At 42.2% G+C, this 13,209-nt stretch overlaps 5 protein-coding genes across 5 annotated transcripts; 1 reads left to right on the top strand and 4 right to left on the bottom strand.

Moving 5' to 3' along the window:
• Positions 1-697: 697 nt before the first annotated feature.
• Positions 698-2,174, bottom strand: LOC133443753 (histone H2B-like). Its single transcript, XM_061720989.1, has 2 exons — positions 2,136-2,174; positions 698-1,108 (listed from the first exon to the last, which is right to left on the bottom strand). Exons 1-2 carry the CDS (start codon positions 2,172-2,174, stop codon positions 764-766), a joined length of 384 nt encoding a protein of 127 aa, XP_061576973.1. The 3' UTR covers positions 698-763.
• An 804-nt stretch (positions 2,175-2,978) lies between these two features.
• Positions 2,979-3,297, bottom strand: LOC133448548 (histone H4). Its single transcript, XM_061727178.1, has one exon. It carries the CDS (start codon positions 3,288-3,290, stop codon positions 2,979-2,981), a length of 312 nt encoding a protein of 103 aa, XP_061583162.1. The 5' UTR covers positions 3,291-3,297.
• A 4,332-nt stretch (positions 3,298-7,629) lies between these two features.
• On the top strand, positions 7,630-8,296 carry LOC133448030 (histone H1-like). The gene has a single exon (XM_061726519.1). The coding sequence runs from the start codon at positions 7,630-7,632 to the stop codon at positions 8,242-8,244; it is 615 nt and encodes a 204-aa protein (XP_061582503.1). The 3' UTR covers positions 8,245-8,296.
• Positions 8,297-10,486: 2,190 nt separating this feature from the next.
• On the bottom strand, positions 10,487-10,897 carry LOC133443681 (histone H3). Its single transcript, XM_061720861.1, has one exon. The coding sequence runs from the start codon at positions 10,895-10,897 to the stop codon at positions 10,487-10,489; it is 411 nt and encodes a 136-aa protein (XP_061576845.1).
• A 1,858-nt stretch (positions 10,898-12,755) lies between these two features.
• On the bottom strand, positions 12,756-13,209 carry LOC133448358 (histone H2A-like). The gene has a single exon (XM_061726804.1). The coding sequence runs from the start codon at positions 13,207-13,209 to the stop codon at positions 12,823-12,825; it is 387 nt and encodes a 128-aa protein (XP_061582788.1). The 3' UTR covers positions 12,756-12,822.

The following is a 13,209-nucleotide window of genomic DNA, read 5'->3' as shown; positions in this document are numbered from 1 at the left end:
GGTATATTACAGAATCAGAATTACAATCAGAAAGACGTTTATGCCAAGTACACACAACACAAGGAATTTGTTGTGGTGATTGTGCAAAAGAACAAATAATGTTAAAATAAAAAAAATGTACATGTTGGTTTTAAAGTGCCGGAGTAGTGATTCTGTACAAAGGTGACCTAGGATGTGAGTTAATGTGACGTAGAGTGGGGTGGCGGGTCCGGGAATTAGAATTATATTAAAACAAAAAAAAACATGTTGCCATGTAAATGAAACACTTTTGATAAAACGCCACCAGAAAATTAAAAAAAAATAAGAATGCTTGAAAATGACATTCACTTTCTCATAAATATCAACTCACTGGTTGTATGCTTGATGAGTCAAGCGCGTTGGTGTCAGATCAGGATATTTGAGTTTAGTCAAGCAGTCAACAATATGTCATTGAAGTTGAAACTTCTTAAAATTTATAAAAATTACTCAATGCTGTTGTGAAAACAAAACCATCGGACAATTTTTGAAGATAAACAAATGAATTTTACTGTGATATTGATACAATTGTCTAATTAAAATAATTCAGCTAAACCATGTCAGAAGCTATTTTAATGAATAAATGATTCAGTCACACAACTTTGGGTTTAAGAATAAACCTTAGAATTATCAATCCACAGACTACTGAATATTTACTATTCATGTTAAATGGCTGAAGGAAGTTTCATGCTCTGCAGATTGGGTGTGTGGCTCTGAAAAGAGCCGTTGGTTTGTATTGGGTGTTGGTCTACTTGGAGCTGGTGTACTTGGTGACGGCCTTGGTTCCCTCGGACACGGCGTGCTTGGCCAGCTCCCCGGGCAGCAGGAGGCGCACGGCGGTCTGGATCTCCCTGGAGGTGATGGTGGAGCGTTTGTTGTAGTGAGCCAGACGAGACGCTTCGGAGCCGATGCGCTCAAAGATGTCGTTGACGAACGAGTTCATGATGCCCATGGCCTTGGAGGAGATGCCGGTGTCGGGGTGGACCTGCTTCAGCACCTTGTACACGTAGATGGCGTAGCTCTCCTTCCTGCTCTTTCTCCTCTTCTTGCCGCCTTTCCCCGCGGTCTTGGTCACGGCTTTCTTGGAGCCCTTCTTGGGCGCGGACCAGTGTTGCCAGGTGGGAAATGTAGGATTATCGTACCAGAGACATAAAATTATCGTATTTTGAGGAAAATTATCGTACACCCGTCATAATCAAACTAACAAGTCTATTGGTGGTCACTCTAGTGTTGAATAGCGACTCACGGCTTTTGCGTCAGTACAGAAGGGATCAAAGAACGTCTGGATTCATCAGCAGCCCCACAGTTGTGTTAGGTTAACGTGTCCCCCACAAACAATGACAGGTGGGAACTAATGAGCTAAATCATGAGGCCTGGAGGCCACCTACTGTTAGGATAGGGTTAAATGGTAAATAGTATTCATGATAACTGAAAATAAAATGAAGATCTGGCTCTATATTGAAATTTTATTTTCAGGGAAACAACATCTCTGTCCTCAAAATGACAACAATTCATAACAAAAAATCGCAAACTTATGACTTATGAAAAGGTATAATTGCAACTTAAAATAAAGTGCATTTCTTTGTGATTTTTTTTTGTTTTACCGTATGTTCTGTTCTGAATTTCAAAGTATTTCTCTTTGCTATCCTGCTTAAAACTCAAAGATATTGTGGAAAAAATAAATAAAATAAAGTGCATATATAACCTGGGTATATAATAAGCCGTTTTCTTAGCCTCTCCTTCTCCTCCTTCCCCTTCAGGTTCTCTTATTTTCTTTTCCGCGCTTCTTTCAGACTGGGCCGGCTCTGCTTCTTCTTTTCTTTTTTTTCTTTTCCTCACTCATGGGGCGGGCGCAGCGTACTATTCAGCCAATTACCGTTGTTCTGAAGCAAGCTCACATTTAGAACCGCAGGATTGGCTTGAAACTTGTCACATGGACAGAGATGCCTTCAGGGTTCACAAATAAATCCGACAGACAGTTGCGAAAGGCTGATTACAACCGATTACATACACACATTCACAGAATGGTCAAATTATCGTATATTTGGCCTTTTTGGGGATTATTGATCGTACATCGTACAGAGGGCAAAATTATCGTACAAATACGATAATTATCGTACACCTGGCAACACTGGCGCGGACTTGGCGGGTTCAGGCATGTTTCCTTCTTCAGAAACGAATGGACTGCTTCGGTCAGAGAGGCTGATTTCATTCCCTTCACATGCAAAAACAACAGCGCAGTCTCCCGTCTGTGATTGGTCCAGTGTCTCTGACGTCACTGATTGAGTTTGTCTTCATTTAAACTGGTGGGCGGCTCTCAGTGGAGAGAAAGACGAGCGGGAAACTGTCGTAAGGCGCCGTTTGTTTAGCAAATACATCTATAAATACAATCTTTGTATTGTGAGATTGTTTTCACAAGGTTGTGAAAAAGTGACAAATGAATCCATGGAGTTTAAGAGTCTCATTTGTACTGCAGAGCTCGTTAATATGACCAGGCTGAACGAGCAACAAAAAAGGAGTTTCATTGTTTAACTGTCCTTTATTACATTTAACTGAATAAAGCCGTTTAAAACCACCTGCACTGGAAAACGCAACATTTAAAACACTGTAGCAACTCCACATTATGAATCTTTGTAAACAAGCAGATAAAAGTAGGTAAACCTTCGTGGACCAACAGAATAGTCACAACTCTTGTCGATCGTGAATCGCTTTAATTTAATCAATAGATGCAAAGACAATGAAAATGAACCCATTTGGATGCTTATCTTTCAACATACCCGAGTGATTTAAGAGGTAGACTTGATCAAGTCTGATAGAAAATGTTTGTCCTGGTTGTTTCCTGGGATCAAATAAATGAATCAAGACAACCTTTATCCAAAATCATGTGCGTAGAAATGTTGGTAATTTGCTCTCAGATCAGGTGGGTGGCCCTGAAAAGGACCGTTGATTGGTGTTTGGTTGGTTTAACCCCCGAATCCGTACAGGGTGCGTCCCTGTCTCTTGAGCGCGTACACCACATCCATGGCGGTCACCGTCTTCCTCTTTGCGTGCTCGGTGTAGGTGACGGCATCACGGATCACGTTCTCCAGGAAGACCTTGAGCACACCGCGGGTCTCCTCGTAGATCAGACCGGAGATACGCTTCACCCCCCCGCGGCGAGCCAGACGGCGGATGGCGGGTTTGGTGATTCCCTGGATGTTGTCACGGAGGACTTTACGGTGACGCTTAGCGCCTCCTTTACCGAGACCCTTTCCTCCTTTTCCTCGTCCGCTCATGTTGAATATGAAGTTAGTCAACAACTGAGCTGGAACTACGGTCACCAATTATTTAGCTCCTTTCTGAGGACGTGTTTGAAGACAGGGGCGGGCCTAATATTCTTCTACTCATTAAAGGATGCTGATACCAGATCGTTCTGTGTTATAGCGCCACTTACTGGGACACAATAGTTAGTAACTTCATGTCATTTTAAATCCTGATATGGCTGCGTTCAACAAATATAATTTTTGTTTATTTTTTATTATCTGGTACATTTAACGTTTGGAGTGGTCTTTCAAATGAAGAAATACATTACTTTTATTAAGTTTCAAGCATTTCATTTCGAAAATCTATATCAATTTCCCGTGAAGGAATAATTTATAGGAGGTATCATCAAGCTTTTGTCTTCTTGGGCCCAATCCCAATTCTCCTTCACTCGCCCTTCTTTTCTCCACTCGCACTTCTTTTCTTTGCGTCCCAATACTCCCCCTCGCCCTCCTTTTCTTCCCTAACCCTAACTTTTGCGCGTTCCCGTGAAGGTAGTGGTGTCCCAATTCCTCTTTTCACCTAGGGGGAGGGGGCATAACGAGGGCTAGGGGCTGAGAATAGCCCCTTCAAATCGAGGGATTTCAGATGCTGACTTGGCGAGCGAGGGGGTATGAAAAAAAGAGGCTCTGCGTCGATTTGACTCGCCGACCGAAGGCAAACAGGCAGACTGGTCTCAGAGAAATAGAGAGAAATAATCCTGTGACTCGTCAGATTTGTTTTGGATGTTTCTGATATAATAGTCTTCAGAAACCACAAAGTAATCCAGCTGTTATCTGGGTAATTTACACACTTTCAGATAAAGTTGCGGAAGATCACGCCAGAATAAAGGGATTTATGGTTCCGCGTTACACCAACGCAGATCCTACGGCGGAGGTTACGCAACCTACGCCGTAGGCTCTGCGTCGATTTAACGCGGACCCAAGCTCCGGACCCGGCAGACAGAAATCTCTAAATTTCGGAGCAAATTTCTTAACAGGCGTAGCTACAACTTTTAGATTTCATCTATTAAACCAACATATTCCTAAATGATTTATTTCAGCCGGCGTGATTCTCAACAGAGCTGCGTCCCGGGAGAGAGTGTCTCTCCCGGGACTGACGGAGCAGCCTGAGCCGGCGGACACGTCTGTTCTCGGGCTGTGAGCTGAGGCTGCTCCCCGGGGCCGGCGGCTCTTCTCATCTCCGAAAACATCGGGTCAAATTTCTTAACAGGCGTTATTTGGATAAACTGAGCCCCGGTTGGGGATCTTAAGGTTACCTTTATGCCTGAAAAAATATTAAAACTTAATAAAGTGCCATATTAACAGCGCTACAGCTGAAATTAAAACAGCTTTTGGCTCTCTGCTTCCTGATCAGGTTAGGGAATGAAAACGAGGGGTAGGGGGAGAATTGGGACAGGCACCTGGGCCAAGTGCCCTAGATCTCAAGTGCCCTAAAATCTCCCCCTTCTTTTTTAGGGCTTAGGGAAGAAAAGAAGTGCGAGTGGAGAAAAGAAGGGCGAGTGAAGGAGAATTGGGATTGGGCCTAAACCCTAAAAAAGAAGGGGGAGATTTTAGGGCATTGGTCTACTAAGTTAAAACCAACCAGGACTCCCAACCTGAACACCTGAATTTGAAACTGACCAATCATGTGGAATGAACTATGGCAATACAGAAATCATGCAACAAAAGTATGAAATTGAAAATATGTAGAGATAAAACAAGAACTTACAATGTAGGAAAAATAAAGAAAATAAAAAAAATTAACAATTCTATGCACCTAGGGGAACATCAAGTAATTTTATACATCTGTATTACTTGATCAATTGTATTTCTACCATTACTTTTGAGCAGTGTTAAAAGTTGGCCCAAATGTTTCTTATACAAATAAAATATAATACCTCGATGGAAACTGAAAGAGTATTTATTTTTTTTGTTTATGTAGCAGTCCACTGTTAAGTTTCCGCTGGCGGATGTATTGATAATCTTCTGGAAACATTGAAAATATTATTTAAAAAATCAGTGAGGCAGTAAAACAGTTGCTCATTCTCCATTCAACTGGATAATGAGCCCAATGTCTGTTGCGCCAGTAATGAGTCCCAGATGAAACCGCATGTCATTGTGTGCTTCTCTGTAATTGCTTATTATAAATTTAGACAGAATAAGATAAAATACCATTTTAATACCAAAAATTGACTCGAAAGTCAACAAAAGTAATAATTCATTAACAAAACACATATTTTGTGAGTATCACATTTATCTTAAACTAAATTAAAATCTACTGAAACATAATAATTGTGTGTGTACTGATTACATACTCCGGTTATATGATCAAGGTGGAAACCTTTTTCGTAATGAATATACTTTTTTAAACATTTATTTTAAGACTTAAAGCCAAAGTTTTGTTTGGTTGATGCAGGAGTGGTATGGCAGCCAGCCAGGTTGTCTGCAGAAGTTTGGACAATTCTCTATCTGCTATTACAAAGGACTTTGTGGTGACGGTAAGGACCTCATTTACTTCATTATTTCCCACATCTTACATAGCCACGCAAGGTGTCTTACTTCTGTTAAACAATATTATTTAGGAAGCATTTCCACGTCTTTCTGTGTATCCAAAGACAGAGGACCTGTTCTTCTTTTAGCTAACATCGGTAATATTTAATTCTTTGGTGTATTGGCAGTACCAACTTTAAAATTGTAAGTAAATTAATTATTCAATATAAGATGATAAATGGGAGATATTATATTATTGATGTAATTGTTGTGTAATTAAAGCCATGCAGGAATAATATAATTGTTTTATATAGATAATAATAAGAATTGTAGATAATATAAATATAAGATGAGAACTTTCATTACCCTTATATAGAATTGATCATTTTTAATAGCCCACGTTTATTCATAACCACCTATATTATGTTTATTGTGATTCTATTAGCCTATTGATTTTAAATGAAAATATTTAGTGAAAGTATTGTTATTAGCGTATTTTGAAATATTGAGATTTTTATATAATACTGTGATTTTTTTAATTATATTGTTATTGTTATATTGTCATTTGTCCAAATAAGTTCAGTTTGCAGTTAACACTGGGACCAGTAAAAGCCACTGACGATCAGCCGACTCACATTTCTGTTTTTATTTAATATTTCAGAATAAAGGATTTTCTAAAATATGTCACCCTATGGGTCAGCTTGCACTCTGTGGGCGTAACAAAGCCATGACGCTATTTTCTAAATGAGGGCTCGTTACCAGGCCGGGAACCTTGTTCACATATTATGTTGGAGACATTCAGACAGACCATCCTATTCCTGAATCCCATCTTCTGGTTGAGTGTGGTATTATTTATGCATATTATTTATCCTGCAAACATCTCAGACCTTTTAGCTCTCCCCACCACCTGAACCCTTCACAGTCTCAGGTGACCTAGTGAAAGGCTGGCGGGGGGGACACGCACATCCATGCTATCAGAGCAGGAGACCCACGGTTGTTGAAGACGTTGCCTGCTTCTATACATTGCTTTAACACAATTGAATTTCTTACAAAGTAGCAAACATAAGACATTTATTTCAACAGCTTTGGGCTGGTCTTATGTTGTGTTCTCGTGTATTTTTTATGTTTCATGCTTGTTTGGACATTTGGATTTAAGAATTGAATAATGACCTGCGTATGAAATGTTTTAAAATGAGCTTCGTGTCAAACAGCTCTTGATATATTTAACTTCAACATCTATAAGTGCAAGTTCAGGATTTTGAAGTTAAGAAGTTGCAAAAAACAACTGAACCACATTGTAGTTCAGCAGAAACCTGACAGGAAGTCGCTGCCACAAGAGCCTCCTCCATCAGTGTGTTTGCTGCTGCCACATTATCTTCACTTTAACGAAACATTAGGGTCAACTGATGTTTGTTGTTCTTTTTGTTCATCGAACAAACATATGATTCAGCTATAAACGTGTTTTTCTCGGAAAGTTTGTGTATTTTAAAGCATTTTAGGAGAGAAAGAAGAGGGGGAAGTTGCTGATCGGCCCCGAGCTCCGCGGCGACTCCACGAAGTTTTAAACCCCCACAAACAAACTGCGGAGAACATCGGACTTCCAGAGTATCTGGACACGAAGAGAAACTAGTCCGCTGTCAGCTTCTCCTCTGTCAGCCTGAAACGACGCTCCAACACAGATTTTTGACCCGTTAAAGGACGAGGAGAAAACACAAGTGGGACTCCGCCGACTGCACACGGGAGCGGCGCTGCGGGTTGAGTCTCCACGGTTCTCATGGTGTGTTTAAGTTCCGTCGGAGCTCCGGCTTCTCATCATTAGAAGTGACTCTCGCAGCAGCTCGACATGGCAGAAGTAGCTCCAGCTCCGGCTCCGGCCAAAGCCGCCAAGAAGAAGGTGTCCAAGCCGAAGAAGGCCGGCCCCAGCGCGGCAGAGCTCATCGTGAAGGCCGTGGCCGCGTCCAAGGAGCGCAGCGGCGTGTCCGCCGCCGCCGTCAAGAAAGCTCTGGCCGCCGGAGGATACGACGTGGACAAGAACAAAGCCCGCGTCAACACCGCCATCAAGAGCCTGGTGACCAAGGGGACCCTGGTCCAGACCAAGGGGACCGGGGCCTCCGGCTCCTTCAAGATGAGCAAGAACACTGACACGAAGGCCAAAGCTCCCGTGAACAAAGCGGCTCCTAAAGCCAACAAGCCCGCCGCCAAGAAACCCGCAGCAGCGAAGAAGGCGAAGAGCGCAGCAGCCAAGAAACCAGCAGCGGCCAAGAAGAGCCCCAAGAAGGTGAAGAAGCCCGCAGCGCTCAAGAAGACGGCCAAGAGCCCCAAGAAGGTCGCAAAGAGCCCCAAGAAGGTCGCCAAGAGCCCCAAGAAGGTGCTGAAGAAGGCCCCCAAAGCCAACAAGTCCCCCGCCAAGAAGGTGGCCAAGCCCAAAGCCAAGAAGGCAGCACCCAAGAAGAAGTGAAGCATCACTGCTGGACAAAATCAAAAAGGCTCTTTTAAGAGCCACCACCTCGTCCTGAGAGTTGTTTTCCTATCAGTTTGGGGTTTTTTAACAATAAATTGCACAATTACCCTCAATATATCAAATGTACATTCAAGGGAACAGTACTATATTTTATTTTACACAAAAGTAAAGTGACAGTTTCAAACAATTTACAAGAACCAGGTTTCAACCCCTTTCTCTTTTATTTGTAGTTGACTTTTTAATCCACTACATTTCAGAGTATCTTAATCAATAATTCACTCATGGGCTTCAGAATTTATTAATGTGGTTTATAAACCCTTTTACTACTGTAATCACATTCAAGCCGCCTGGATTTATTTTGATTTTTATGGCTGTAGAATTGCCAAATGTGCAAAGAATCAGTGTTCCTGCCCATTCCTTTCCCAAGATAACTTCAACTTTCAAGATCTGGCAGTTATTCAATATCACTGTGTGTTCTAACTGCTTAACAGATAACGACACGTTTTGCAGTATCTTAGTATTTAAAGAGTATCAGTATTTTAAGAGCCACCACATCTTCCTTAAAAGGCAAATTGTGTCAGATAAGAAATATTGTTTTCTTACAAGAAAATATTGTGGTACTCATGCAACTGCAAATGTGTTATTGATTACATTTTTATAAGTTCAAGTCAGTTATGTATCCTGTCAGTTGTCATTTGGTTTGCAACGCTGATATTTCCTGTTCTTTCTTGATTACAGTTCAAGTCATAAATTTGAAACAGTCCATCAGTGTCTTAATATCTTGAGCACTTTGAATCAAATGTAGTCAATTTTTGTACTTTTTAAATGTTTTGGTTAAAAAAAAAAAAGTTTATTTAACCCAAATGTCAGAGTACAGCAGTGGAAACCTACTGGATTAGTACATGTGTGTAGAGGGGAAAAGAAAAAGGTTTCGGAAAGATGGAATGGTATAAAAATGGATAAATATAAACATGAAAATGTTTTTCACTATTGTTCATCCTCCAATTATTAATAAATTCCACTAAACTCAAATGAATGTAAATTTTTTATGATTCTGATATTTCTTTCATGTGAAATTTACATAATTTAAAACTTGAAAATGTCTTTTGTTACATAAATATGTAAAACAAAGATAAGATACGAAATCCTTTAATAGTCCCCCAGAGAGGAAATTTCCAAAGGGCTGAAAGATGGAAGATGCAGGGAATACAGGTTATAAAAATTAACTATACTAGGGTATGTTTAAAGGGATTGTGACATGAAAAACACATTTTTCTTGATTTTTTGTGTTTTGTTGGGTGTCTTGACATCAATTACACCCAAAAAACAACGAACTTTTAACATTCAGTGTATTGTGTGCTTTCTGGGATTTTCCGCATAACTATGCAAAAACGGCGCATGTGGTTTGGTGGCGGATCGTTACGTAACGATCCGCTAAATCACCGCCCCCTCCACCCAGCTCCCTGTCTCCTCTCCTCTCCAGTGCACCATAAAGGCTGATTTATGGTTCCGCGTTACACCGACGCAGAGCCTACGGCGTAGGGTTACGCGGCGACGCGCACCGTACGCTGAACCCTACGGCGTACTCTGCGTCGATTTAACGCGGAACCATAAATCAGGCTTAACATGGAGCTGTTTAGAGCCTCCTTTGTTCTAATCACCGGAGGAAAACTGCTAAGAAGACCCGCGGCCACTGACTGGACTTAAGATAAGGTGACACTGCTGCTTGCATGCCTTTATTTTTATGATTGTTTGCTGTGGTTCGCCGTGCTGCTTTTCCGTGCATGCTTCGCCTGTCGCTCCGACGCCGCTGTGAGCGTATGGCTGGAGGAGGAGGAGGTTTGGAGGAGGAGCGGAGCAATGATTGACAGGAAAGGGGCAAAAGGAAGCATTTTTCACGGCGCAAAAAAACACTGTAATAAAAAGCCAGGAATGGAGTACTAAGAGTGAAGTTTTTCTTGTTACACTCTTTTAGACACATTTGAGGGATGTTGGCCAAGACTTTTAATAGTGTTAAAAGCATGTTAAAAATGATGTCACAATACCTTTAAGATCTTATACTGCTCATATTAGATGTTGAATAATTAGTGGAAGAGGAGATAAACTATTAATTGCGGGAATCATGTTCTGCTTAGTGACAATGTATCAACTTTTACAGTAATGAGATTGCTGGAAGCAGCTCTTTAGTGGTGATGTTGGTGGCTCTTAAAAGAGCCGTTGTGGTTGCAGGGGAGACGGTCTAAGCTCTCTCCCCGCGGATGCGGCGGGCCAGCTGGATGTCTTTGGGCATGATGGTGACCCTCTTGGCGTGGATGGCGCACAGGTTGGTGTCCTCGAACAGCCCCACCAGGTAAGCCTCGCTGGCCTCCTGCAGGGCCATGACGGCGGAGCTCTGGAAGCGCAGGTCGGTCTTGAAGTCCTGAGCGATTTCTCTCACCAGCCGCTGGAAGGGCAGCTTGCGGATCAGCAGCTCCGTGGACTTCTGGTAGCGGCGGATCTCCCTCAGAGCCACGGTACCGGGCCTGTAGCGGTGAGGCTTCTTCACTCCGCCGGTGGCCGGGGCGCTCTTCCGGGCGGCCTTGGTGGCCAGCTGCTTCCTGGGGGCTTTGCCTCCGGTGGACTTACGAGCGGTCTGCTTGGTTCTGGCCATGGCGACTGGTTCTAGATCAGGACGATAATGCTGGGAGAAGCGAGACTCGCTGCTCTTAAAGTGTGTGACTCGGTGACGCGGTCCAGACCTCCGCTCCTGATTGGTGGATTCTGCTCTGCAGCCCCGCCCCTCCCCGGGAGCGAGCTCGCGCCTCAATGTGCGCCGTTTATTGGATAGAATCTTTTCAAAACTCCCGCCTAGTCCGGAGCCCCGCCCCCTGCTGTCTCTCTGTCCCGGTTGTGTAAGTTAGTTAATTTATTTATCCATTTTATTTATTAATTTATTTACTCCAATCACTATAAACCAACCCCCAGTAGCTGGGTAGCAGTTATAGTGTGTAAACTGGTAAGGAAAAAAGAATGTGTACTTTTTGTGGAGGATGTGTTAGAGAACAGGGACGGGTTTTCTCCACCTTAATGGATGTTGTTGTTCAGTGTGTTAGAGCCATCTGCTGAAAAATCGGTAGTTATATATTTAATAATTTCCTTTTATCAGTTCCTATTTAAAAAAAGAGCTATTACGTACTTCCACATTAGATTAACAGACAGACTTTTATATTTTAAAAGGTCACTTCTAAGTTTCTGAAGCAACACCAGTGAACACATTTTCCTTTATAGAGAAAGTAAATAATTTCACAAAAATGCTATTTATATGCTATAGCTATATATATATATATATATATATATATATATATATATATATATATATATAGCGGACCCTTGGTTCCAATAAAAAGGCGGAGAGATTCGTACGGGTGCTCAAATTTTATTTCCATACCGGGCACCATGAAAACTGACGGGAAGATACAAAAAAAAAAGGAAAAAGGGGGGATTAATGTAAATTAACAAACATTCCACAATTAAACATCACATACATACATACATCACATTCCATGATGCCATCCGTGAACACAAATATAAAAGATACATTTATTAGAACGCAATCAATGACCACTATTAAAATTCTAAATTTATTAATATTAGAAAAATAGCAAAAGCAGCATCCTTTAATTAAACAGAACATCCGAAAGATTTAAAATACAAATACCTCGTTCCACTACCAAGGGTGCTTGTTTGGAACGTGTCAGTGATTGATGCCTTCAGGGAACCATCCCGACAATCAAACTTGAAAATAAACAACAAAAAACCCAGATTAATGTCAAAGAAAGAAAACCCATAAAATAAGTACCATTTTAATTAAGACCCGCCATCAAATTCACACTTACTTGAATAAAGGTCATAAAACAAACAAAAGAAACGGAGCAGCACGACGCCAAACCGACCCACGGGAGACAACAGCTGAGATGCAGCAGGTGTGGAGATTACGCAGCAGAATCATCCCCTCCCCTTTCTACCTTTGCACCTCCACTAAACCACACTGGTGAAAACTGACCACCAGGTGGCAGTGAAAACAATTTACCGCCATTTACATATATGTATGTATGTATATATGTATGTATATATATATATATATATATATACATACACACACATATATTTAATTACCTCTGAAAATCATTTATTACTTACAGAGCTTCACTTCAACCAGCAAACAACCGATGAAGTAGTTAGTGCTATAATCGAAAATGTTAAAATGTTTCTTTTTTTAAACAATCTGCACTCAGTCATCTCGCATCTCTAGACGTAGTTATTGGTCGTTTGTTCTGAGACAGTTTAGTTTCCAGTAACAGCAGATGTTACTGCTCCATACAACCTTTTGTGCTTTAAAGTTTGTTTCGTTGTATGAGTGGATTGATCTTTAGTGGTATTATACTGTCATTTAGCAGATGCTTTTATCCAAAGCGACATGTGTGAAAACAACAAGCACAAAAATCCCATATAAATTGTTATTCGGTAATCGTGTCTCTCAGAGGAGTGTGTGGCTCTTAAAAGAGCCGTTGTGTTTCGGGTTCAGCAGCAGCAGCTTTACTTGGCCTTGGCGGCCTTCTCGGTCTTCTTGGGCAGCAGCACCGCCTGGATGTTGGGCAGCACGCCGCCCTGAGCGATGGTGACCCCCCCCAGCAGCTTGTTGAGCTCCTCGTCGTTGCGGACAGCCAGCTGCAGGTGACGGGGGATGATGCGGGTCTTCTTGTTGTCGCGGGCAGCGTTTCCAGCCAGCTCCAGGATCTCAGCGGTCAGATACTCCAGCACAGCCGCCAGGTAGACGGGGGCGCCGGCACCGACGCGCTGAGCGTAGTTGCCTTTACGCAGCAGTCTGTGGACACGACCCACTGGGAACTGCAGTCCTGCACGGGAGGAGCGGGTCTTGGCCTTCGCTCTAGCTTTCCCTCCGGTCTTTCCGCGGCCGCTCAT

This window comes from Cololabis saira, chromosome 1 (genome assembly GCF_033807715.1).
Source record: "Cololabis saira isolate AMF1-May2022 chromosome 1, fColSai1.1, whole genome shotgun sequence".
Taxonomy (NCBI): domain Eukaryota; kingdom Metazoa; phylum Chordata; class Actinopteri; order Beloniformes; family Belonidae; genus Cololabis; species Cololabis saira.
This window is presented reverse-complemented; position numbering and strand designations above follow the sequence as displayed.